Source organism: Camelina sativa, chromosome 13, assembly GCF_030686135.1.
Source record: "Camelina sativa cultivar CO46 ecotype springtype chromosome 13, ASM3068613v1".
Taxonomy (NCBI): Eukaryota; Viridiplantae; Streptophyta; class Magnoliopsida; order Brassicales; family Brassicaceae; genus Camelina; species Camelina sativa.
The window spans coordinates 9,348,429-9,373,546 of NC_141892.1; the positions used below are offsets into that span (position 1 = coordinate 9,348,429).

The window sequence follows — 25,118 nt, forward strand, 5'->3', positions numbered from 1 at the left end:
GCAGGTTCAATTAACCTTAAGTGTTGTAGTATTTAAGGTGTCAATCCAAATGGGATGTTGCTAGCAATCAAGATGCAATCAAGGAATCACAAGTTAAGCCAATTCAAAGAGTGTTTTTATCTAAGAGTCCTAGAATGATCAAAATGCGAAATGGAAATGAGTCACAGAACAAGAAACAAGAATGCATGACAAGAAGCGAAAGTGAATAAAAACGCAAACGATTCTAAGCATGAACAAACGAAACAGTTCCAAGAATGTAATAAAATCAGAAAGAAAGAAGTCCTAAGGATGGGGTAATTGATGTCGGTGGAGTATTCTAGTCTAAGGAGTGTTTAACATACCATAAGCAAAGTATCCCTAAACAATGAACATCACAACTTAGCTAATCCAATCTCTTGGCAAAAGCTACTCAGACGCAACCACTTCCATACCTAGCTCTCGCTAGAGAAACGTGGTCGAGCAGGCATGACAGACAAGTTCATTCGTGTCAACAAACATCCTAGACAACTAATCTCTTAGGCTAGGAACGTAAGTCTCTGGCACTAGTTGGTCAGACATTTCATCAAACACCTTTTGGGTGCGGAAATGTCTCGAACCTAGTTCCAATTGATCAGAGAGAAACAAGTAATTCTAACTCTAGTCCAGAAGGGAATTTTACAATCAAAGCTTAAACACTCTACATCCTAAGATCCTCCACCTAATCTATCCCATCCTCAGGAACTACCACACTACTCAGATCCGAAAATCATAGTCAAGGATGCAAACACAGAAATCATTGAATCAAGCATAATAAGATAGATAAAAATAAGATTAACAACTTTGTAGAAGGAATCAAATGGAAAATCTCAATAAATCTCAACGATATCGGAATACAAGTCTGAGAACGTGTTTTGGATGCTAGGTTAAAAACCTTCTGGGAACGAAAACGAGATTAAAAGATAAGATGTCTCCGCAAAGACTTAACAAAATGTATATATAGTAGTCCAACATGGAAAGCCCTAAAACTTAAAACGACAAGGTAAAGCGTCGGTTCGGTAATCTCCTGAAGCATGTGAAACCAAACGTCTTTCTTCCCGACATGTGCGATCAAGTCCATGTGCGTCGAATGGAATCCAATGTCATCATAGCTCGGATGGAAGGCTGAGGAGCATGACTTGGACGGATAGCTCGGACGGAACGGAGATGGTGACAATGGCTCGGACGAGACGGAGATGGTGACCATGGCTCGGACGAGAATGAAGATGGTGACCATGGCTTGGACGAAACGAAGATGGTGACCATGGCTCGGACGAGAATGAAGATGGTGACCATGGCTCGGACGAGAATGAAGATGGTGACCATGGCTCGGACGAAACAAAGATGGTGACCATGGCTCGGACGAGAATGAAGATGGTGACCATGGCTCGGACGAAACGAAGATGGTGACCATGGCTCGGACGAGAATGAAGATGGTGACCATGGCTCGGACGAGAATGAAGATGGTGACCATGGCTCGGACGAGAATAGCTTCCAGCGTTTCCTAAATACCTGAAATACTCCAAAATGCACAATGTATGCAAGGATGATGCAAGAGCTACCTAGACGTGCAAAGTGTATAGAAAAAACTAGAAAACGATGCGAACCAATGAGTTATCCTAGCTAAATGCATGATAAAAATAGGCTAAGGAGAGACAAAATATAGACATATCAACTCCCCCAAGCTTACTCTTTGCTTGCCCTCAAGCAAACAATCAAGAATAGAGTATGGAGAAGAGGTGTGAAGATGGGGTCTCAGAACCTAAAACATGCTAAATAAAATAGTTAGAATCAAGGTCCTTGTTTTTAGTTCTATGATGCATGGTGAAAGAACTCTATATTTTTTTTTACACATGCAATCCTATCAATCATTCCCTTTAACATTCATTAACAGAGAACCGTGAATCAAGCTAAGCAATGTCGTTGAACTCATTTGGCTAGGGTGAAGGGTTGGAGACTTAGATGGTCTCCTTCTCGAGTGGTTTCATCAATACATGACAAGGTTCTCTCACAAAAATGAGTTGAGCTTAAGAGAAGGCTAAAGGTTGAAACCAACTGATACATACAAGAGCAGCGTCCTGTCTACCCAAAGAACATTCCAAACCGAAGTTGGTCCTATCTCTACCCTTCATCAGAAACATCATCTCAAACCCATTCTTTCACTCTTTATACTTGGTCTTAGGGGAAGTTCACTTATTATCATTCTAGCAGATTGGGAAATCTTTATTATCACTATGGTTCTTTTTCTTTTCTTCTAAGGACTCTAGACATCATAAGCATTTTTACTTTCTTTCCTTTGTCTAATCTTTTCGTTTTATGCCCAGAACCAATAACTCATTGTTTTGCTCAACCCAAATCCTTTACTAGACTTGTAAACCTTGAAAACACATCCCCCTCCTAAAGACTTTCTCCCTTTTACTTTCTTTTTACACTTCACTCTTCTGCACAAATCTATACCCAATACCCAAAATCGAGTTCTCACCTAGTCCTACTAGTCCGGATAACGCGAACTAGAACTACACAGGATCCTACTCTTGTCGGTTAGAACCTAACACTTTCTAACAAGCTCAACTCGGAAAAAGACCTGACACTCAAAAATACAATTGGCTTGGAAGAACGGTTGGTTAAGGGTGCGGGGAACTGTTCCAAAGATGGGAATCAGCTACTTGGATTGACAAGGGTGGTAAAAATGTGAAAGACAATCCAAGTATGTATATGGTATCCATGAGTTCAACTTCAATGCATAACAGGATAATTGCAAGTCAGGATTAGGTTCAAGTAGATAGGGAATGATATCAATTCAAAACATGCTTCAATCTTAACTTTTCAGGTTCAATCAACAAGCATCAAAGAACTAAGAACAAGGGCCTTGATCCTATCCTATTGAATCCAGCATGCTAACAAGGTTACAATCATCATAAACCCCTATGCTAAATGCAACAACCCTATATGAATAAACATAGACTCAATCCTAGTATGCAAGTGCAAAACTACATGAACACTCTGTTTTTGTGGAAATTTTCATTTTTTTTTTCTTTTTTTTTTTAATGCAATAGATGGATGCAAACTCAAATATGATATGATGCAAAAATTAAAATAAGAATCACAGAACACAACATTAAATACATCATCTCAAACCCTCCCTCAAACTTAAATTACGCAGTCTCCTGTGTAAGAAAAATTTGGAGGAGGATTTAAGAATCACAACAGAAACAATGCAGGAATGAAATGGTATGTACAAAGGGAAGGTCGAAGTACCTCAGTAGTAGAAAAAGGAGTCTGAACTCGCCCAAGGAGGAGCGTTATATTGACTTTGTCCTTCACCTTGTTCTGGATCCGCAGGGGTGTCCTCAGTGGTTTGGTCGACGTGCTGCTCAACCGCTTGCGTGTTCTGATACATGTTCGGCTGCTCGTCACACTGCATGTCGTCGACTCTGGACTCGCCATGATCTGATACTAGCACAACCACCTCTGCAGGCTGATAATCCCTTTGATGTTTGATCTGCTGCTCAACTCCGTGCATGCCCAGATGTGGGCTCGAGCGGGTGTCGTGAGTGGCTCGAGAGAGGAAGTCGGAATGTGGCTCGATTGAGGCTGTTGGGAATGTCGGCTCAATTTGTCGGTTCGGAACAGCGAGAACAGCAGCTCGAGTGAGGCAGTCGGGAAGGTCGAGTCGCGAGCGTGATGTGCCGGTGTCGGTCGAGTCGAGTTTTGTAGACCCCTCTAGAATGTCTTGTCTAACCATATACTCTTTAGCATTCTGCCCAGGTTCAAGAAGAAAAGATCTTCTCTTCTTCATTATCCCCAACCTCTGTCTTGCTTTTCTTGGAGAAGAGATTTTAACTTTATCTTGGAGCTGCATGATTTGCCCTCTCATCTCCTCCAACGTGGCTGTTAACTCCGCCACTGTATCCCTTAAAATCTTGGTTGTTTGGGGTTCAGATAAACTGTCAAGCGCGGGAGGACTTGTCTCTTTCGGTTGGTGATTAGGAAGTATGTCTCGACGCGTAGGGAGGGTAACGACTGCACTCGAGTTGGAGAATGTTCGAGTGACACTTTGAGTTTTCTCTTTGGTTACCAAAACCTCTGCTTCTGCCTCATTCACATCCTCAAAGATGCCAAACCCAGATTTCTGATCTTTCTCTTCAATCACGAAGGTCTGTCCATCAATAGTTGGTTTCTTCTTAGAATCCTTGATATCAAACTTCATCTTGAAGCTGTTACCCAGATTGAGATCAATCATCCCCTTCTTTACATCAATGACTGCTCCAGCTGTAGCTAAGAAAGGCCTTCCCAGGATTAGTGGATCTTTAGGCTCTTCATCCATTTCCAGCACAACAAAGTCAGTAGGAATCTCAGCTTGTCCAATTTTGATGGACAGGTTCTCTAATAGACCATGAGGCAATCTAGTAGTCCTATCAGCCAATATTAAGCGGAGGTTGCATGACTTGTATTCGTTGAATCCTAGCCTCTGAGCTACAGAGAGTGGCATGAGGCTTACTGAAGCACCAAGGTCACATAGGCACTTTTTGAAGGTCAATGGACCTAGAGAACAACGCAAGGTGAAAGAACCAGGGTCCTCTAGCTTCTTTGGGATAATCATCTTCTGAACGACAGCCTTGCATTCATGAATAACCCCACCTATGTCATGCCCTACCCTCTCATCTTCCAGAGCCTTAGCTTGAGCTCCTTTAGCTATCTCCTCCTTCTCTTTGGTCTTTTCGGTTACCAAGTCAGTTAAAAACTGTTGATATTGAGGCACAAGTGCAAATGCATCAAGCAAAGGCATCCTAAGTTCAATCTCCTTGACTTGGTTTTCGAACAGAGCTTTGTACTTCTCAGTAAGCTGCTTCTTAAACCTCACTGGAAATGGTAGAGGTGGCTTGTATGGTGGAGGAATGAATCTCACAGGTTTATCCTTGGGAGTAGTGGGTTCTTTAGTAGCTTCAGGATCAGATTGTTTGGCTGACTCAATTGGATCCTTGAGCACCTCGACAGGATCCTTTATCTCAACTTCATATTGAAGAAAATCCTCCCCATCTAAACTCTCAGTGTCCTCAGTGAGCCGTACATCTACAGCTTGGGTGGTGATGGCATGCATAGTAGCATAGTCCTTGGGGTTTTGAACTGCTTTTCCAGGTAGTTGGCCAGTTGTTGGGGTAGAAGTAGAAACAGTCTTGCCTTCCATATACTTCATCTTGGAGTTAAGAGCTTCAAACTTGACATTCAGATCATTGTAAGAGAATTCCATCCGCTGACTGAGTTCAGCAAACTTCTTAGCAGTATCCAGAGAACCACTAGCTTGACCTTGAAGAAGTTGTTGCAGCATGTGCTTCATTTCTTGATCTGGAGCTTGAGTAGGTTGAACTTGTTGTGGTGAAAATCCAGGTGGTGGTCCGGGAGGAGCGTGAGAACTTTGCTGGAACTGTTGCTTAGGCATGAATCCTTGATTGTAAGGAACAAAAGGCTTTTGCATACCTTGTTGTTGCTGCTGAGGAGGGTACACCTGATCTTGTGGATTTGCAACATTGGTGCTCCGGTAAGACAAATTGGGGTTCATCTTGTAGGGGTTATAACCCTTGTTGTATCCACCTTGATTCTGTACGTAGTTGATTGCTTCAGACTGCTCACCCTTCCCATCCTGAACTTGAAAAGGGTCATCCTCAGATACAAAATGGACAGTCTGCTGCTGACTTAGCAAGAGGCGGTCAAGCTTGTCATTGACATTCTTAAGGTCCCTCTTGTACTTCTCCTCAGACCCAGCGTCGCCGCGAACTGTGTGGTCATAATCCTCATTGTAGTTGCCGTCAGACTGAGCGAGATTCTCAACCAGTTGCCATCCTTCCTCAACGTCTTTGTTCAAGAAATTACCGTTAGAAGCAGTGTCAAGCAGCATGCGGATTTTTGGAAGTACACCACGGTATAGAGTGCTCAGCAGTGACTCGTTGCTGAAACCATGGTGTGGACACTGGCTGTGGTAACCCTTGAAACGCTCCCAGGCTTCACAGAATGATTCTGAGCTCTTCTGAGTGAAGCTGGAAATCTCATTCCTGAGACGTGCTGTTCTGGAGTTAGAGAAAAACTTGGCCAAGAATGCCTTCTTGCAGCCATCCCAGGTGGTGATTGATCCCTTGGGAAGGTTTTTCTCCCATTGATGAGCCTTGTCTCCCAGGGAGAAAGGGAAGAGGCGCAACTTGTAACCATCCTCACTCACGCCGTTGATCTTGGTGAGACCACAAAGACGGTCGAACTCGTCCAAGTGGTCGAGTGGATCCTCCATAGGCAACCCGTGAAACTTGTTTCCTTGGATCATGGTAATCAGACCACTTTTGATCTCGAAGTTGTTGTTCGGCACGGCGGGAGGGACGATTCCAGCACGTTGAGTGTGAGTGTTCGGTGCATTCCCAGCACCAATGTTTCGCGGTCCCTGATGTGGTTCATGCTGTTGTTCCATAGGGACTGGTACGGGATGATCGGTGGAAATACGAGCTTGTCGTGGGCGTTGCAACCGATTGATTTCGTCGATAACAGGAAGGAGATTCTGATGCCCTCTTGATCTGGTGTGCATGCAAGGTTGCAATCAACAGGTACCTGAGGTGCAAGACAAACAAGCAAAAAACCAAAGCAAGTCAGTACTCAGAATGATAAGTGTAACAGAACTTAATCTTGCAAAACTTGAAATCTTAAATGTAGCAAAACGATTCCCAAATGGCAACGGCGCCAAATTGATACTAAGATTTTTTATGTCTCCTAGTAGGTTCAATTAACCTTATGTAGTTGTAGTACTTAAGGTGTCAATCCAGTTGGGAATGTTTACTATCACTCAAGATGCAATCAAGGAATCACAAGTTAAGCCAATTCAAAGAGTGTTTTTATCTAAGAGTCCTAGAATGATCAAAATGCGAAATGGAAATGAGTCACAGAACAAGAAACAAGAATGCATGACAAGAAGCGAAAGTGAATAAAAACGCAAACGATTCTAAGCATGAACAAACGAAACAGTTCCAAGAATGTAATAAAATCAGAAAGAAAGAAGTCCTAAGGATGGGGTAATTGATGTCGGTGGAGTATTCTAGTCTAAGGAGTGTTTAACATACCATAAGCAAAGTATCCCTAAACAATGAACATCACAACTTAGCTAATCCAATCTCTTGGCAAAAGCTACTCAGACGCAACCACTTCCATACCTAGCTCTCGCTAGAGAAACGTGGTCGAGCAGGCATGACAGACAAGTTCATTCGTGTCAACAAACATCCTAGACAACTAATCTCTTAGGCTAGGAACGTAAGTCTCTGGCACTAGTTGGTCAGACATTTCATCAAACACCTTTTGGGTGCGGAAATGTCTCGAACCTAGTTCCAATTGATCAGAGAGAAACAAGTAATTCTAACTCTAGTCCAGAAGGGAATTTTACAATCAAAGCTTAAACACTCTACATCCTAAGATCCTCCACCTAATCTATCCCATCCTCAGGAACTACCACACTACTCAGATCCGAAAATCATAGTCAAGGATGCAAACACAGAAATCATTGAATCAAGCATAATAAGATAGATAAAAATAAGATTAACAACTTTGTAGAAGGAATCAAATGGAAAATCTCAATAAATCTCAACGATATCGGAATACAAGTCTGAGAACGTGTTTTGGATGCTAGGTTAAAAACCTTCTGGGAACGAAAACGAGATTAAAAGATAAGATGTCTCCGCAAAGACTTAACAAAATGTATATATAGTAGTCCAACATGGAAAGCCCTAAAACTTAAAACGACAAGGTAAAGCGTCGGTTCGGTAATCTCCTGAAGCATGTGAAACCAAACGTCTTTCTTCCCGACATGTGCGATCAAGTCCATGTGCGTCGAATGGAATCCAATGTCATCATAGCTCGGATGGAAGGCTGAGGAGCATGACTTGGACGGATAGCTCGGACGGAACGGAGATGGTGACAATGGCTCGGACGAGACGGAGATGGTGACCATGGCTCGGACGAGAATGAAGATGGTGACCATGGCTTGGACGAAACGAAGATGGTGACCATGGCTCGGACGAGAATGAAGATGGTGACCATGGCTCGGACGAGAATGAAGATGGTGACCATGGCTCGGACGAAACAAAGATGGTGACCATGGCTCGGACGAGAATGAAGATGGTGACCATGGCTCGGACGAAACGAAGATGGTGACCATGGCTCGGACGAGAATGAAGATGGTGACCATGGCTCGGACGAGAATGAAGATGGTGACCATGGCTCGGACGAGAATAGCTTCCAGCGTTTCCTAAATACCTGAAATACTCCAAAATGCACAATGTATGCAAGGATGATGCAAGAGCTACCTAGACGTGCAAAGTGTATAGAAAAAACTAGAAAACGATGCGAACCAATGAGTTATCCTAGCTAAATGCATGATAAAAATAGGCTAAGGAGAGACAAAATATAGACATATCACAATAAATGACAGGAGTCAAGTGGAGATCAACCTTAAGTTCAGTGAGGAGAGAACACAACCATCGAACTTCGGCAGCAGTGTTTGCAACAGCACGGTACTCCGCTTCTGTAGAGGAGCGAGCAACCCCATGTTGCTTCTTTGAGGACCAACTGATTGGATTTTTTCCAAGATAAGTAATATAGCCATTAGTTGAAACATAATCATCAGTATCACCAGCCCAGTCAGCATCAGAGAAAGCATGGAGGACAAGAGGAGAGTTCTTATAAAGAGTAATGTCATGCGTTGTTGTACCCGCAAGATAGCGTAAGACCCTTTTCGCAGCTATCCAGTGTTCCTTAGTAGGCTTGTGCATGAACTGAGACAGCCGATTAACCGCAAAGGTTAAGTCTGGACGGGTGAAAGCTAAGTATTGTAGACTTCCAACTAGGGAGCGGTATGTAGCTGGTTCGGCCAAGGGAATACCATGACGAGTAAGCTTGGGACTGGTTTGCATTGGAGTCAAGACCGGTTTGCAATCTGTCATGTTATACTTGTGAAGCATATCCATTATATTTTTCCTTTGCATAAGATGAATACCCATTGGTGAACGAGTGACTTCGACGCCAAGGAAAAAATGCAAATCAGTGGGATCTTTAATGGAGAATCTCTCGGCCAGACAATGCAAGAACTGAGCAACAGAATCATTGTTATTTCCAGTAACAATGATATCATCAACATACACCAGAACATAAGTGATAGTATCGCCCATGTGATAAATGAACAGCGAAGTATCAGCGAGAGAGGAAACAAAACCAAGGTGAAGGAGATAGTGTTTGAGAGATGTATACCAGGCGCGGGGGGCTTGTTTCAAGCCATAGATAGGCTTGCGCAGGCGACATACAAAGTGTGGACGGTCTTGATCAACAAACCCTTGAGGTTGGGCCATGTAAATTACCTCTGTCAAATCTCCTTGTAGAAACGCATTATTTACGTCAAGTTGCTTAATTGGCCAAGACTTCTTTGTGGCAATATCCAAAACAAGGCGGATTGTCGTTGTCTTGATGACAGGACTAAAGGTTTCTGCATAATCAAGCCCATATTGCTGTGTGTAGCCTTTTGCAACCAAGCGTGCCTTATATCGATCAAGGACCCCATTGGAGAGATATTTTGTTGTGAAAATCCAGCGACACCCAACTAAATTCTGATGTTGTTCCGGTGGAACTAAATCCCAAGTGTGATTGGCGATTTGAGCATTATATTCAGTTGAGCAAGCTCGCCGCCAATTCTCGTCCTTCATCGCCTGTGTAATCGTCGAGGGCTCGCGAACGGGGGACGTAGGACCTGAAACAGAGAATGATTGTTTTTCTTTTGGTTTACGGATGTTGTTTTTGGCCCTGGTTTGCATTTTGTGGACATTCTGGTTCGGTGGTAAAATTGGTTGTTCGGCTGGTTGAGTTTCGGTCTGGTGGTTTGTAACGGAGGTTGAAGAACGAGCTTGGTGTGGATTAGGGTTGTGCGATAGTGACTCTGTCTCAGTTGTGGGTTGCAACCGATTTTGGACTTGAGCAGTGGGCTCAGATGTTATTGGGCTTGTCTGAGTCACGGGCCTTGACTCATTTTCTAAAAGAGCAGTGGGCTCAGATTGTTGAGGAATAGAAGAAATCGATGGATTAAGAGACGAAGAAGACAATACTTGTGTAGTTGCAGAGATCGAAGGAGGGTGAAGAACCGAGCTTGGGGGTCTTGAGAGAGGTGCCGAACTAGAATGTTGAAGTGGAATGGATGTTACAGAAGGCGGCAGTGAAGGATTCATATCATCGATAGGAGTCGTCGGCGCAACCGCTTGAAAGGGGTATCGGGTCTCGTCAAATTGAATGTGCCTAGATGTGTAGATTCGCCCAGTGGGTATATGAAGGCAATGATAGGCACTTTGTGTCGATGAATAGCCAAGGAAGACACAACAGAGGGAGCGATCATCTAACTTGTGAGTCGCGTATGGTCGCAACCATGGAAAACACAAACATCCAAAAACACGAAGTTTCTGATAGTTGGGTTGGTGACCGAAGAGTTTCTGGAACGGAGAGAACATTGAGAGGACTGTCGTTGGCATTCGATTGATCAAGTATACAGCTGTTGCAATGGCATAGGGCCAGTAACTTTTCGGAACCGAGGCTGTGGTCAGAAGCATGAGACCCGTTTCGACAATGTGTCGATGTTTCCTTTCAGAGAGACCATTATGCTCAGGAGTGTGTGGTGGTGAGGTGAGATGAGAAATACCACTGGCTGCAAGGAAGTCACGAAGCACTAAGAACTCTCCACCGTTATCTGAAAATAGAGTACCAATACGAGTTTGAAATAGATTTTCTGCAAGAGATTTGAATGTTATGAAAGTGTGTTTGACATCAGATTTTCGTTTTAAAGGAAACAGCCATGTATAACGGGTAAAATGATCAACCAAGACAATGTAATATTTGTAGTTATCAATGGATAAGATGGGTGATGTCCATACATCAGTAAAGACATATTCAAGAGGTCTGGTAGAGATTATTGAGGAATTTGTGAAAGGAAGCTTATGACTTTTATTAAGAAAACAGTCAGAACAAGAAACTTGTTCTTTATTTGAAGCTGAAACTGGAATAGAAAAAGCAGAAACAATGGAATTTAAGATAGCAGTAGACGGATGACCCAATCGAGAGTGCCAAACGATGAGCGAGACCAGGAGACTGTTGGGGAGGCCAGTTGGTACCATCACGACGAGAACCAAACGATGAGCGAGAGCCTGTTTTTGTGTTGCCATAGGAGTTGTTGGCAAAGGATGACTTATTGTTGCGTTGTTGAATGTTGTTGGCGGAGATCGGAGAAACAGAGTGTTGGGCCGTGGTGGAGACAACACTGAGTAACTTGGCTTCTTGATTGAGGAGGCGTTCATGAACTTCAGTCAGAGAGGGAGGTGTGTCTTTCCCTTCAATTTGATCGACCACCGTTTTGTAGTCTTCCGGGAGACCATCAAGGATGAGTTCGATGGCATCTTCATGATCGTACGACTTACCAAGAATCGCAAGTTGATCAAGGCGGTTGGTGATGCCCTGAACATATTCATCAATGGATTTTGGCCCCTTGGGAAAGTTTTTGAGTTGAGTCTTCAGTTGTTTGATGTGCCCACGACTGGGCTTCGCATAGGTGGAGGCAAGCTTGGTCCAGATCTGGGACGCGGTGGTGGTGCGGGAGACAAGGGGTTGAAGGGTGACCGTAATTGTGCCAATCAAGGCACTGTAGATGAGATTGTCCTGACGACTCCATTTGACGAAGGTAGGATTTGGCTGTCCAGCGGTGGTAGCAGCAGGGACAGTAGCAGCAGCATCAAGGTGACCGGAGAGGCCATGACCGTCAAGAAACGAATGGACTTGAAGGCTCCACATGAGGTAGTTGGAGCTGGTAAGACGAATAACATGAGACATGTTAATGTTGAGAACTGATTCGGTATTGAGAGGAACAGTTTCAGGATTGACAGCAGCCGTTGATGAAGAGGAGAGAAAAACAAACAAGGAAGAAGATAAACGTTAAAGAGAAAAAAAAAAAAAAAATGTTTTTGTTTGTAGGAGCGAGAGCTCTGATACTATATAAATGTTGAAGGTGATAATTTTATTAAGACATGTAAGACTATATATATATACAAAGTAGTGGAGGTGAAGCCTACTAAACCTAATAGCAATAAAGACTAATGATACAAAATACGTAATCACAGGGAATTAGAAATCACAGTGAAGAGGAGATATCTTATGTACATATTTAGCTTATAGAAGAAAGTCCGCAAGAATGATCCCAGCAAAAAAAAAAAAAAATGGAATGGTATGGGTGAATCAAACTTTATTGTAAAAGAGATGCCTAAAAGATGCTGAGCTGACACAAATCCATGCACCATGTTTCTCTTTCTATTAGGTTTCCGATTTTTCTCAGATCTTGTTCCAAAAAAATAAAAGATATTTATACCTTTATTAAGTTTGGGTGATTATCATATTCAAATCCTTTATATATATGGAAATTGGAATAAGAGAAATTACCAAAGTCAACTGAATCCACTTTTAAAGTTGGTTTCGGCAATTTTTTTTTTATCAACAACATCGGTCTTGGTTGAAATCAAATTTACGCATCTTTTTCTTCTTCTTATGAATCCCACGGGCCAAAATTGACGCATGTTCTTAATTATTATTGTTTTTTTCTATAACCATATCGGTCGGCTTGCCATTATGAATACCTTCCTTTTTTAAAAAACTGATATATTCTAGAGTTTGATCGAATACATGCAATATTACAAAAGAAAAGAAAAAATATATGTGTGGTTATTTTTAGTTTTCGTGGGTACGGCTTGTTGTAGGACATCTCAAATGAGACTTAAAAATTAAGACTTAAGGGTACTTGACGGAATCATTTCTCGACATCACCATAAAATAAATCAAAACACCTCCGTGACCAATATTTATGTCGCCATTAAATCTTTAATATGTTTCCAAATAAAAATAACAATACATGGCCATAGAGAACGATTGAACCAACCTATTCACGCGCTAATTTTTTTGTCATTATCGATGAGAGACGTTAAGTGGTTATTAACGGTATACAGACTGTATCATTTTAATTTCTTACTAATGGGAGATTATTCGGTTGGGAAAATCAAAAGTTTTTTTAATAAAAGGAAAAATACGATTCCTTGGTAACCTCAAACGAGAAACTAACCTCGCTAACGAATATTAGTGTTAATAAAATAAGTTGCTTCTCGAAAGGTTGGATAAGGCCTCACGAGCGGTTTATTTGGGGGAGTACCGCTGAGAAGAAGAAACAATATTTGGTGGCTTGGCAACGCCTTTGTTTACGTAAGAACAAAGGCGGGTTGGGGATTAAGTCTTTTAAAGTGATGAATAAAGCGCTGATAGCTAAGATTGGATGACGGATGTTACATGATTCAGTCAGTTTGTGGTCACGTGTGTTGCGGAGTAAGTATAAGGTTGGGGAGTTTAGAGATAATTCTTGGACTTGGGTGAAAAGTACATGGTCTTCTACGTGGAGAAGTGTAGGAACGGGTCTGCGGGATGTTGTGTTTCCGGGTCTAAGATGGGTGATGGGAGACGGTAGTAGTATAAAATTTTGGAAGGATTGCTGGTTGGATACAGAGCCACTGTTGAGTGTGGCTTCCCGAGACTTACCAGCCGATTGGGAGGATTTACTGGTGAAGGATTATTGGATGGAGGGTGTCCGATGGGACTTGGCTAGGATCGCACCTTTTGTTCCCCCGATAGATGTGCTACGCCTGGCTGCAGTGGTGGTTGATTCTGTCACTGGAGCGAAAGATAGAGTGGCCTGGAGTGCGAGTCAGGACGGACGTTTCACTGTAAGCTCAACTTATTTCTTTTTAACTCGCAGTCAGGACCCTCACTTAAGTATGGAGTGCTTCTTTGGTCGGTTGTGGAGAGCAGTTATCCCAGAGAGGGTTAAGGTTTTCTTCTGGTTGGTTGCAAATCAGGTCCTTATGACTAATGCTGAAAGATTCATGCGGCATCTGAGCGACTCTGGGATTTTTCAAGTGTGTAAGGGTGGGGAGGAGACCATTCTTCATGTGCTAAGAGATTTTCCGGCGATGTTGGGTTTGTGGAGACGAATTGTAGTACCTGAGAGGTGTGCTCTGTTCTTTCACCAAACCTTATTGGAGTGGATCTACACAAATTTTGGCGACATATCAGTACATTTTGCAGTGCCCTGGGCTACTGTTTTTGGGATGGCAACGAGGTGGGGGTGGAAATGGCGATGTCAGAATGTATTTGGGGAGACCAGAAAGTGTCGGGATCAGGTTCGTTTTGTTAAGGATGTAGCTAAGGAAGTGGTTCACGCTCAGTCTTTAGCGAGGCTGGGGAGACATCCTGGAGATCGGGTGGTGCAGAACATTGCTTGGACATGTCCGCAAGGTGACTGGGTCAAACTCAATACTGATGGTGCCTCTCGGGGTAATCTTGGCTTCGCTACAGCTGGGGGTCTTGAGAGATAAGGACGGGGGTTGGATTGGAGGATTCGTCTTTAATATTGGTGTTTGTTCTGCTTCATTGGCGGAGTTATGGGCATATATTACGGGTTGGTTATTGCTTGGGAACGCAGAGTTACTCGGTTGGAACTGGAGGTGGATTCGGAATTGGTGGTCGGTTTTCTCAAGACATGGATTTGTGATACACATCCCTTGTCATTCCTAGTGCATTTGTGCTATGGCTTACTTTCGAAGGACTAGACAGTCCGAGTTTCTCATGTGTATAGGGAGGCTAATCGGCTTGCTGAAGGTTTGGCGAACTATGCTTTCTCTCAGCCGTTAGGGCTGCAATTATTGGAGGTTGTCCATCTTCTGTTGTTTCGATTTGTATAGAGGATGTTAGTGGGATTGCGTTCCTCATTCTGTTCGTTTGTAACTTTGAGTTTCTATTTCAATAAAATCTAGGAGGCTTGCCTCCTTGTTCACACCAAAAAAAAAATAAGTTGCTTCTGTGAAAAAAAATATATATTGTCGCACGTCACTGTGAAACTCAAAGTACTACCGAATAAATCCAAGAATATGTCATGTGTGACTACGATTAATGCATTTCCAATTGGCATGCCAATTTGGTATAGATAGGATATATAAGATATTTAGAGAAGTAATTTTGTTTTATAATATAAGATATTTCCAATTTTTTTTTAGATTAATTTTATATTTATATTATACAGTTTTATTTTGGTTAAACTTATTAAAATTTTCTTAAAAAAAACTATTTCTTAATATGTGTTTTAACTAAAACATCCGTTGACAAAAGAAAAAACTAAAACATTCTATATTTTAAAACGGAGAGAGTAATATATTAATATGAAAATATATAAAGAATAAAGTAATTGAAATAGCTGGATAAATTATACAAAACATTTGTATTATTTTTATTTATGATAAATATTAAATTTCAACTATAATTAGACTCTAGTGATACGATTTATTTATATATTTGAACATTATCGTTCGTGATATTTTTTATGATACTTTTAACGGCGTTAACAATACCAATTGAACTTATAGAATGTAACATAATTAACTATACCAAGATGGTCTCAAAACCAAAAGAAAAGGTGGAAGTTATATATAGATATATATAGAGAAATATCCTAAAATAACACTATAACAAGTTTTATGGACAATTATAGCATATATTCCATAAATTTCCAAAAATAGCACTATTTAACACATTAAAATATTTAAAATAAATTTTTAAAATTTTGTTTTTTTGGTATGGGTTCTCAATTTCACATTTACGTTATAGTTTTGAAGGGTAGGATTTAGTATTTTGAATTTAAAATTTAATTTTAAAAGATTAATTGGTGCTATTTTGGAATTTTAGAGATATTGTGCTAAATTTGGAAAAAAAAACTTATTTTGGTGTTATTTTTGAAAATCTCCCTTATATATACCACTACTATTTTATCAATACATATATATATATATTTGCATTAAAAAAAATTCATATATCGTACTTGAGTTCGCGTGGTACGCCCTAGCTAGCTAATGCGACTATGCATCACACAGCTATACAAGTTATTATCTTTCGGTGAATGAGAACACACACATCCAAACCTACTTAACGTCAAAAACTACTCAGAACCTAAAAATTCGGACTAGAAATTCGAAATACAAATTATAACCTGACAAAACATGCAAGTTGTCAAAAACAAACGAAAGCCATACAAAGAAAAATATGTTTAAATTCAGAGACAAAGAGTCATATAGGTAATGTCAGAAGCAGACAGAAAATTGTACATTGAAATCAAGCACAGCAAAAAAAGCATTATTGTTCACACACATGTGTACAGACACACACACGTGTGCATTCACACACGTACATCTTCACATGTGAGCACATACATAGGAATCTCCACCTCTATATAAGAAATGCTTCAACATAAGTAAGTGAAGCTAAAGTAATAAAAGTAATTAACGAAGTAAGGAAATGGCAATTTCAGGGTTTAAGCATTTGGTGGTTGTGAAGTTTAAGGAAGATACAAAGGTTGATGAGATCTTGAAGGGCTTGGAGAACCTTGTCTCTCAGATCGATACTGTCAAATCTTTTGAATGGTTCGTCATTTGTTTTAATTTTTATTTTTTCAATAATTTATTTGGATCTCTGTGTTAAGTAATGAACCGTACGATTTGATTATTAATTAGGGGAGAAGATAAAGAGAGTCACGAGATGCTTAGACAAGGATTCACACACGCATTCTCGATGACCTTTGAAAACAAAGATGGTTACGTTGCATTCACGAGCCATCCTCTTCACGTTGAATTCTCAGCCGCTTTCACTGCCGTCATCGACAAGATCGTGCTTTTGGATTTCCCGGTGGCCGCCGTCAAATCTTCCGTTGTTGTAGCACCGTGAATCTTGTGATGATCATATCGAACGTTGTTTCTTAATGTAAACGAGGTTTGAGTTGTTTGGGTTATGTATGTTTCAGTATGATTTGTTTTGTTTACGATATGCGATGTTAAAGCATCTGGTTTGGATAGAACTTGGGAAATTCTGAAATAACTAGAACCGTGAATACTACTACAAGAACATCAAGAAAACAGTAAACTGAGCTTTATTAAGACTTTCTCAAACAACTATATTACAAGTTTGTTTGATCAGTTTTATGCAACAGCACAACAGCTGGTTTGCCACTGACACAATCCTAATCTACCCAACCTTACCTGCACAGCAACAGCTATGCTCTCTCTTTATTCACTCACCAATGAAACCCTCAAGCAATATTGTTCTTCTTGCTTAGATCTAAACACACACACTTTTCTCTCTATAAAAGTGGTAACCGAACAAGGATGTGAGCTGCTTCTCTTTTATATGCAGCAACAATCTTCACATACTCTTCTTTATCCAGCAAGTCATCCTATGCACTGTGTCCTTCAAGAACCTCTCTTTGTCCAATGAGTCATAGGAGAACCCTCATCATTATGTTGACTTCAACACTCCACATGTTTGTAGCTTCCAACGGACACCTTTTAGGCTGACACCTTTTTCGCACATGCTCAGCATCTCCACGCTTGATGCACCGCACTGTCTTCAAGGTGTTGTGCTGGCAAAGAAACCTTGACACTTTCCCGCTTCGTCTGAAGTCCTTCAGGTACATTCTGCGATAGCTTGTAACTCGTACAGATCCTTTGTTTCTTCAATCTCCCCCTTTTTATCTGAGTGTGTGCCTCAAGCTTCCTGTAATAAGTTAGTGTGCAGAACAAAGAGACAAAGGAAAAACTAAACCAAGAAGCATTAAGATAATGGAAATACTTCAGAGCAACAAAAGGTTCAAAGATTCAGTACATAGGCGAGTAGAACTAAAAAGAGAAACGTTCTGCAATTGTAGATGCAATACATAACCGTTATAGAGTTTCAGACTAAAAACAATCACTAAGTCAAACTCCTACTTATATTACTCCCCCTACATACGAGCATACACTAACTTCTTCAGCCACTCTCGGTCTCATCACAGTCTTCCTCATCTTCTGGATCACCCTCACCCTCAGAATATGCGATATCAAGGTAATCTCCCCCTGCTTGAGTGCACAGACTCATATAAAAACTAAGGAGAAATCAGCAAGGAGAGTAGATGAGAAGAGAGACTTACCTGCAAGACGCTCCATCACGAGTTTGGTGAAGTCATGCAGGTGACGAATGTCCGACAGAAGTGTGAGTGGGGCCTGAGAGGACATAAGCTCCTTTGGTTCAATCTTGAACTTAGCCGGTGCAGCAGAGGTAACATCACCAGGGAGAGCAGGAACAATTCGTTGGAAACGCAGAAGCTGATCGATGAGATTGGGAAGGATGAGACGAACATTGGAAGAGGCATTCACAACGACAGAGCTACAAGCACAGATTTCATCAAAGATCAACTTCCCAAAGTAAAACTTATGACCTTTGAGAATCATGAACAGAAGTGTAGACCGTTCAGCGGACATAGAGCTTGGGTTCTTGGTTGGTATCCAGTTCTGACAGCAAATCTTCTGAAGCATGGCCACAGTATCTCCCATCTCGTTTTTGCTGCGAAGATCCCAAGCACGAATCCGACCATCAGCGAGGAGAGTGACAATGTCATCAAGGCTGTCAGGAACTTGGATATGGATCCACGAACAAAGACCTTGAGAGTGTCAATCCCTTCTATTTCAGCTTCAGCCAGATTCGCATAGAACTCCTTCACAATATTACCAACGAACGAGTCAACTTCAGTAACCGTGGGCAGGAGACCAAAATCAGACAAGATTTTGTAAGCGTCACCACCGTGTGGAGCATCCGGAGCAAGAAACCCCATTTCATTGAATAAGCGATCCGAGATTGTCTGAAAGCGACGCATCGAGACTTCAGAGATGAACTAAGATGATTAGGAGTTGGAGGATGGGAGTTTCAATTCAGGGTAGTTGCGATCACGAGTGGCAGTGAGGCGACGGTTGGCAACATAACGAGAGAGAAACGTCGGTAGAGGAACTTCAGGAACATCCTCTGTAGTAAAATTAGACTTGGGTTACGTCGAAACATCAGTGACATCTTCAAGATCATTACGAAGAGATGGGCGAGTGGAACCACGATGAGGCAAACGACGAGTGGGAGCTGACGGAGGTTTAGTCTTCCCCTTGGAACCGGAGGCACGTGAGCATGAGCGTTTGGATGGAGGAAGAGTAGGAGGTTGACATTTGGTCTTCTTAGAACGAGAGACTCCAGGTTCGGTTTTTGGAACGACCGAATCTGCTGAACGAGGAACAGGAGCAGCAGATGAATTGTCAGCAGACGGAGTGAGATCTTCAGCACCGAGATCCGTGGAAGGATTGTAGTGGTCCATAGTCAATTAAAGGCGAGATCTGGGTGTGAAGAAGGTTTTAAGACCAAACGTGAGATGTGGATTGCAAAGAGACAAGAGCGGCACAAGGAGAAATGAATTAGGGTTAGGGCATTCTCCAATATATATAGTGACTTGCGACACTTAACATACAGGTGAGATTCATTCATGGGCCTAAAAAAAATTTCAAGACAAACCGACAGGTGCGGCCTAGACAGCACACCGAAACCCAACAAAGAACAAGTGCTTATACACAACCTTTAATGAAAAAGAACCACATTTTTTCCTATCAGTGTTTAACATGAAGAATTGTGATAACAAGGAATGTGAAAGCTCATCAAAGTATCCTCAGACAAAACAAGTTTTTTTTTTTGTTTTTTTTTTATTGAGATTATATATATGCATAGATATGATAAACTTCTGAAATCCAAAAAGAAAAAAAATACCACATATGTACAAGAGGATGAGGATACCACGGCTGAGTACTATGTCTGAGGTCAGAGAGACAGATTCCCAAGTAGAGGGTCACACAGCTGTCTTCGAAATTAGTGGAGGAAAATAGCAGCTGTTTAGCTCAAAGAGATTTCAATAACATACTCAATGATCTTAATAGACTAGGCTACACTCATCATACTCAACCAGAACTACTCCTCATGATGTGAAGCCAAATTCATAGCGAGGGGGGTTGATGGAAAGGTGTAATAAAGAATAGACTAGGAGACTGATATACATGATTGTTCTGTTTTTTTTAAATAGAAATCAAACAAGAAGAGAGAAAGAACATCAACCCCTTTCCTGCCGACTCATACTCTTTTGAGTTTTTTTTTTTTTTTTTTTTACTTCATTCATCCTTTTTTGGAGATGTTGTAGGGAGAGCATGATAAGCAGCTGTTTTTCTGAAAAGACTTGCCAAAACAGAGGTTTTAATTATACATAGGTAAAAAGAACAAGCAGCTGTGCAAACTTGTACAGGAAACCTACAGAATGAGTCTCAGTCATAGAAACACATTAGTGATCACACAACCCAATTGAAGTTTGAAGATGTGAAAAGGTGTTTAAATCCAAAAGCTTGGTAAAAATATCAGCAAGTTGTTTATCTGAGGACACATGAGAGATCTCAATTACCTTGTTCCCAACAAGTTCACGGATAAAGTGATGCCTAATGTCTATGTGCTTAGTGCGAGAGTGTTGAACAGGGTTCTTCGAAATATTGATAGCACTTTCATTATCACAATAGACTAAGAGGGTTGAAGATACAATACCATAGTCAGACAACATTTGTTTCATCCACATGAGTTGGGTGCAGCAGCTCCCCATGGCAATATATTCAGCCTCTGCAGTAGACATAGTCACACAACTTTGCTTCTTGCTATGCCAGGCGATGAGGTTGTTACCAAGAAAGAAACATCCTCCAGATGTACTTCGCCGATCATCAAGACTTCCTGCCCAATCGGAGTCACAGAAACCTGCAAGATTTGAATTAGTTTGCTTAGAATAGTACAAACCTCGATCAGTTGTTCCCTTGACATATTTGATGATCCTCTTGACAGCATTCAGATGAGATATCCTTGGATCAGCTTGATATCGAGCACATACACCCACACTGAAGCACAGATCTGGTCGAGTGGCAGTGAGGTAAAGGAGACTGCCAATCATAGCTCTGTAGAGTTTTTCATCAACCTTTTGACCAGTCGAGTCCTTCGAAAGTTTTGTTGTCGAGCTCATAGGGGTTCTGGCTGACTTGCTCGTTTGCATTCCAAATCTCTGAATTAAGCTCTTTGCATATGTTGATTGAGAGATGTGAATTCCACTTTCACTTTGATTGATTTGTAATCCCATAAAGTAGTTCATCACGCCAACCATGCTCATCTCAAATTCCTTAGTCATTTCTGTGACAAAGGTCTTCACAAGTTTTGGGTTAGTGCTTCCAAACACAATATCATCCACATAGATCTGAACAATGAGGATGTTTGAACCTTCTTCATAGATAAACAGAGTCTTGTCTACACTGCCTCTTTTAAACCCATTCTCAAGAAGGAACAGAGTGAGACGTTCATACCATGCTCGTGGTGCTTGCTTCAATCCATATAGAACCTTCTTAAGTTTGTACACATGATTCGGAAATTGTGGGTCTTCAAAACCCTTTGGCTGAGTGACATAAACTTCTTCTTGAATGATCCCATTTAGAAATGCACTTTTCACATCCATTTGAAGCATCTTGATGTTCAGAAGACATGCCATCCCCAGAAGTAAACGTATGGATTCAAGACGTGCTACAGGAGCGAAGGTTTCATCAAAGTCAACTCCTTCAACTTAAGAGTAACCTTAAGCAACCAACCTTGCTCGATTTCGTGTAACATTTCCATCCTCATCAATCTTGTTCTTGAAAATCCACTTAGTACCAACAACATTAACTTGCAGAGGTCTCGGAACAAGTTCCCACACATCATGCCTAACAAACTGATTGATCTCTTCATGACACGCAGCAAACCAAAACTCATCTTCTAAGGCTGCAAAGATGTCAGATGGTTCCAGTGTTGAGACAAAACAAGAATGTTGTAGCATTTCTCTGAAGTTGATCTGAACTCCTCTTGTTTTTTTTTAACCTTCTAGGTTGCCAATCACATCCGATTCTGAGTGATTCTTAGGAACTTGCAAAGGTGTTAACCTTGTATCCACAGCTGGTCCTTGAGTAACCCTTTGTTTCTTCTTCTTGATCCTTTTCGACTTTCTCTAGATCAAGGATTGGCAGATCTTCATCATCCGGAGCTACATGGAATTCTTGAGTAGGTGATCTATCATCAAATACAACATTAACAGATTCTTCCACTCTCTTGAGACGTTTGTTGTATACCCTGTAAGCCATACTATTTGTAGCATATCCCAGAAAAATACCTTCATCACTCCTTGAGTCAAACTTACCTAGGTGATCTTTATCATTCAAGATGTAGCAGATACACCCAAACGTGTGGAAGTAGCACAAATTCGGAGTTTTCCCTTTCCAAATTTCATAAGGAGTGGTGTTGGTGTTCGGTCTCACATAGACACGATTTATGATGTAACAAGCAGTGTTTATTGCTTCAGCCCAAAACCTTGGTGACACATTGTTGCCATGAATCATGGCTCTTGCCATTTCTTGGAGAGTTCTGTTCTTTCTTTCAACAATCCCATTTTGTTGTGGATTCCTTGGTGCAGAGTATTGATGTCGTATCCCTTGGGAGTTGCAGAATTTCTCAAATTCTTCATTTTGGAACTCACCACCGTGGTCACTTCTGATTTGAACTATAGGTCCCTTTTCAGTCTGAAGTTGTAGAGCCAATATCTTGAAGCTCTCAACAGCTTCTGATTTCTCTCTTAAAAATCTGACCCACGTGAATCTAGAAAAATCATCAACAAGTACAAAGGTGTACCGTTTTCCATTCAAGCTCTCAGTTTGTACTGGCCCCATAAGATCCATGTGTATCAACTCCAAAATCCTTTTTGAACCAATATCAGCAACTTTCTTGTGTTGTACCTTGATTTGTTTTCCTTTACTGCAAGCATCGCGGACTGCATCAGATTTCCCATCGAGCTTTGGTATACCTCTGACAACGTTAGCCTTAACTATCTTGACTAAACTCTGAGTGTTGACGTGACCAAGCCTTCGATACCATAGATCAAGTTTAGAGACTGTAGCGGATAGACACATCTCTGACTCTTTCCACATATAACAGTTGTTTTCTAGAACGAACTCCAGCTAGAACTTTGTTTCCATTTTCATCATATGCACCGCATTCCGTTTTGGTGAATGTGACTTTAAGTCCATCATCACATAACTGGCTTATGCTGATTAGATTTGCACGAAGTCCATCGACAAAATACACATTTGCCAGTTGAGGTTAGTTGGTTCTATCAATCATCCCTTTGCCTTTGATTTGACCTTTTCTTCCATCACCAAAAGTGACTTTTCCACCTAGAATAGGTGTAAATTCGTCCAATGCTGATTGATCTCTTGTCATATGTCTTGAGCAACCACTATCAAAATACCAAGAGTTGACTTCAGATGAATCTGTAGATGTGTATGCTACATTGGCTTCTTCGTCATCCTCTTCAAGTTCTATCAAGCTTAGATTACAGCTTAAGCTGATATTCTCGGTTGTGTCTTCTCCAGAAACAACAATGAAAGTCTTGATATTGCATCTTGTGTAGATCTCATTATCCTCTTCATACATCTTCATTAGGTTGAAATTTGATCTTTCTGTAAACAGATCACTGTACAAGTCTTTCTTCGAGATCCACACATAGCAGAACTTCGTTGGTTCCAAGTAGCACTTATTGAGATTCCACAACATATTGATCTTCTTCTTGAAACTGTAACAGTGTTCTCTTTGATGATTGCCACCACAGTGATCACACCCATAAGTTCTTCTCCTTATGACCCCCTTGTTATGATCCTTCAAAGAATGATTCTGACTTTTCTCTGATCTCGTTATCACCGACATTTCTTTCTTCAAGTTAGTAGATATATCTGCTTCCTTTTCTAGGTGACTGGCACTCACAAAGTTCACAGGTTGGACTGTCAGATCACTTGAGGTTCCAGTATTTCCTTGATACCCTAGACCTCTGTGTGTGGCATCTATTCTTCCCATGGACAAAATCTTGTCTAGATCCTTAGTTCCACTGTTCAGCATCCTGATCTGCTTGTGTTTCTCATTCAAATCCTTTTTAAGTACTAAGGCTCTTCCTTTTTCTTTGTAATACTCTTCTTGAAGGTTGCTCAGTTTCTGAAGAAGTGCTTCCGTTGTTTGATCATCAGCCTTGAGTGGAATATGATTAACCTTTTCTGTTGCATCTTCATAGGCTGATTCAAGTTTAGATTCCAGAGTAAGCTTTTCTTGAATAAGCTTAAGCTTATTCTTGCTTAGTTGTACCCAACTGTCATACAGAATTTTGTATTCCTCCTTGGGATTGATTTCTTCGTCACTCTCTGAATCAGACCCATCACCTGTTTGAACATTATCTCCACTGACTGTGAAGGCAACAAAGTTGAGCAGTTCTTCCCCTTCCTCATCAGACTCAGAGTCACTGAAGCTCAACAAGGATTTCTCCTTTGACTTGGTTTTGTTAGGACATTTAAACTTTGTGTGTCCCATGCTTTTGCACTCAAAGCACTTCAACTCATTCTGTTTGGTTATAGGACATTCAGGTTTGATATGACCATAGCCTCCACATTCATAGCACTGAATCTCCTTTCTCTTACCAGAATAGTCAGCATCTGATTTTGATGCTCTACCACCTGGTTTGTCTCCTTCTGTATTACTCCAACGCCGTGTGTCTCTGTTGTTGTTTCTCTCAACCTTTTTTAAGGCTTTACCAAAATTTCTGGCCAACAAGGACATGCTATCTTTGGTTTCTTGAAACTGATCAGGTTTTTGATCGGCCTGAAAAACAATGCTTTTAGATGGTTTGACTTTGTCTTTATCAGCTTTCATTTCTTCAGATTTTAGTAACCCGACCAGTTCAGCAAAATTCATTGACTCAGTGTTCTCAGCTACCCTCATTACAGCCTTGTGAGCAGCAAATTTGGCTGGAAGACACCTCAACAGTTTCTTCACCAGTTTTTGATCCTTGTAGGTCTTTCCAAGCACTTCAGCTTCATTCGCTATGGCACTGAGCTTTGAGCTAAACTTCACTATTGTTTCATCTAGAGCCATCTTCAGACACTCAAACTGAGTAGCTAACATATCAAGTCTCGTTCTCTTAACACTTGACGTTCCTTCATGAGATTGTTGGAGAATATCCTAGGCTTGTTTTGCAGACTTGCATC

At 41.1% G+C, this 25,118-nt stretch overlaps 1 protein-coding gene and 1 non-coding gene across 2 annotated transcripts; both read left to right on the plus strand.

Annotated features, from left to right (window-relative positions):
• Positions 1–5,966: 5,966 nt before the first annotated feature.
• LOC147929343 (small nucleolar RNA R71) lies at positions 5,967–6,073 on the plus strand. The gene has a single exon (XR_015579004.1). It is a non-coding gene; the product is annotated as a small nucleolar RNA R71 (small nucleolar RNA).
• Positions 6,074–16,228: 10,155 nt separating this feature from the next.
• Positions 16,229–17,019, plus strand: LOC104736270 (stress-response A/B barrel domain-containing protein At5g22580). The gene is made up of 2 exons (XM_010456224.2): positions 16,229–16,571; positions 16,662–17,019. Exons 1-2 carry the CDS (start codon positions 16,447–16,449, stop codon positions 16,870–16,872), a joined length of 336 nt encoding a protein of 111 aa, XP_010454526.2. The 5' UTR covers positions 16,229–16,446; the 3' UTR covers positions 16,873–17,019.
• The last annotated feature ends 8,099 nt before the right edge of the window (positions 17,020–25,118 follow it).

Bases quoted from the DNA above. Each gene is read 5' to 3' on its own strand.
- LOC104736270 (XM_010456224.2), top strand. From the start codon at position 16,447: ATGGCAATTTCAGGGTTTAAGCATTTGGTGGTTGTGAAGTTTAAGGAA. The intron at 16,572-16,661 runs GTTCGTCATTTG...ATTATTAATTAG, and splicing joins ACTGTCAAATCTTTTGAATG to GGGAGAAGATAAAGAGAGTC.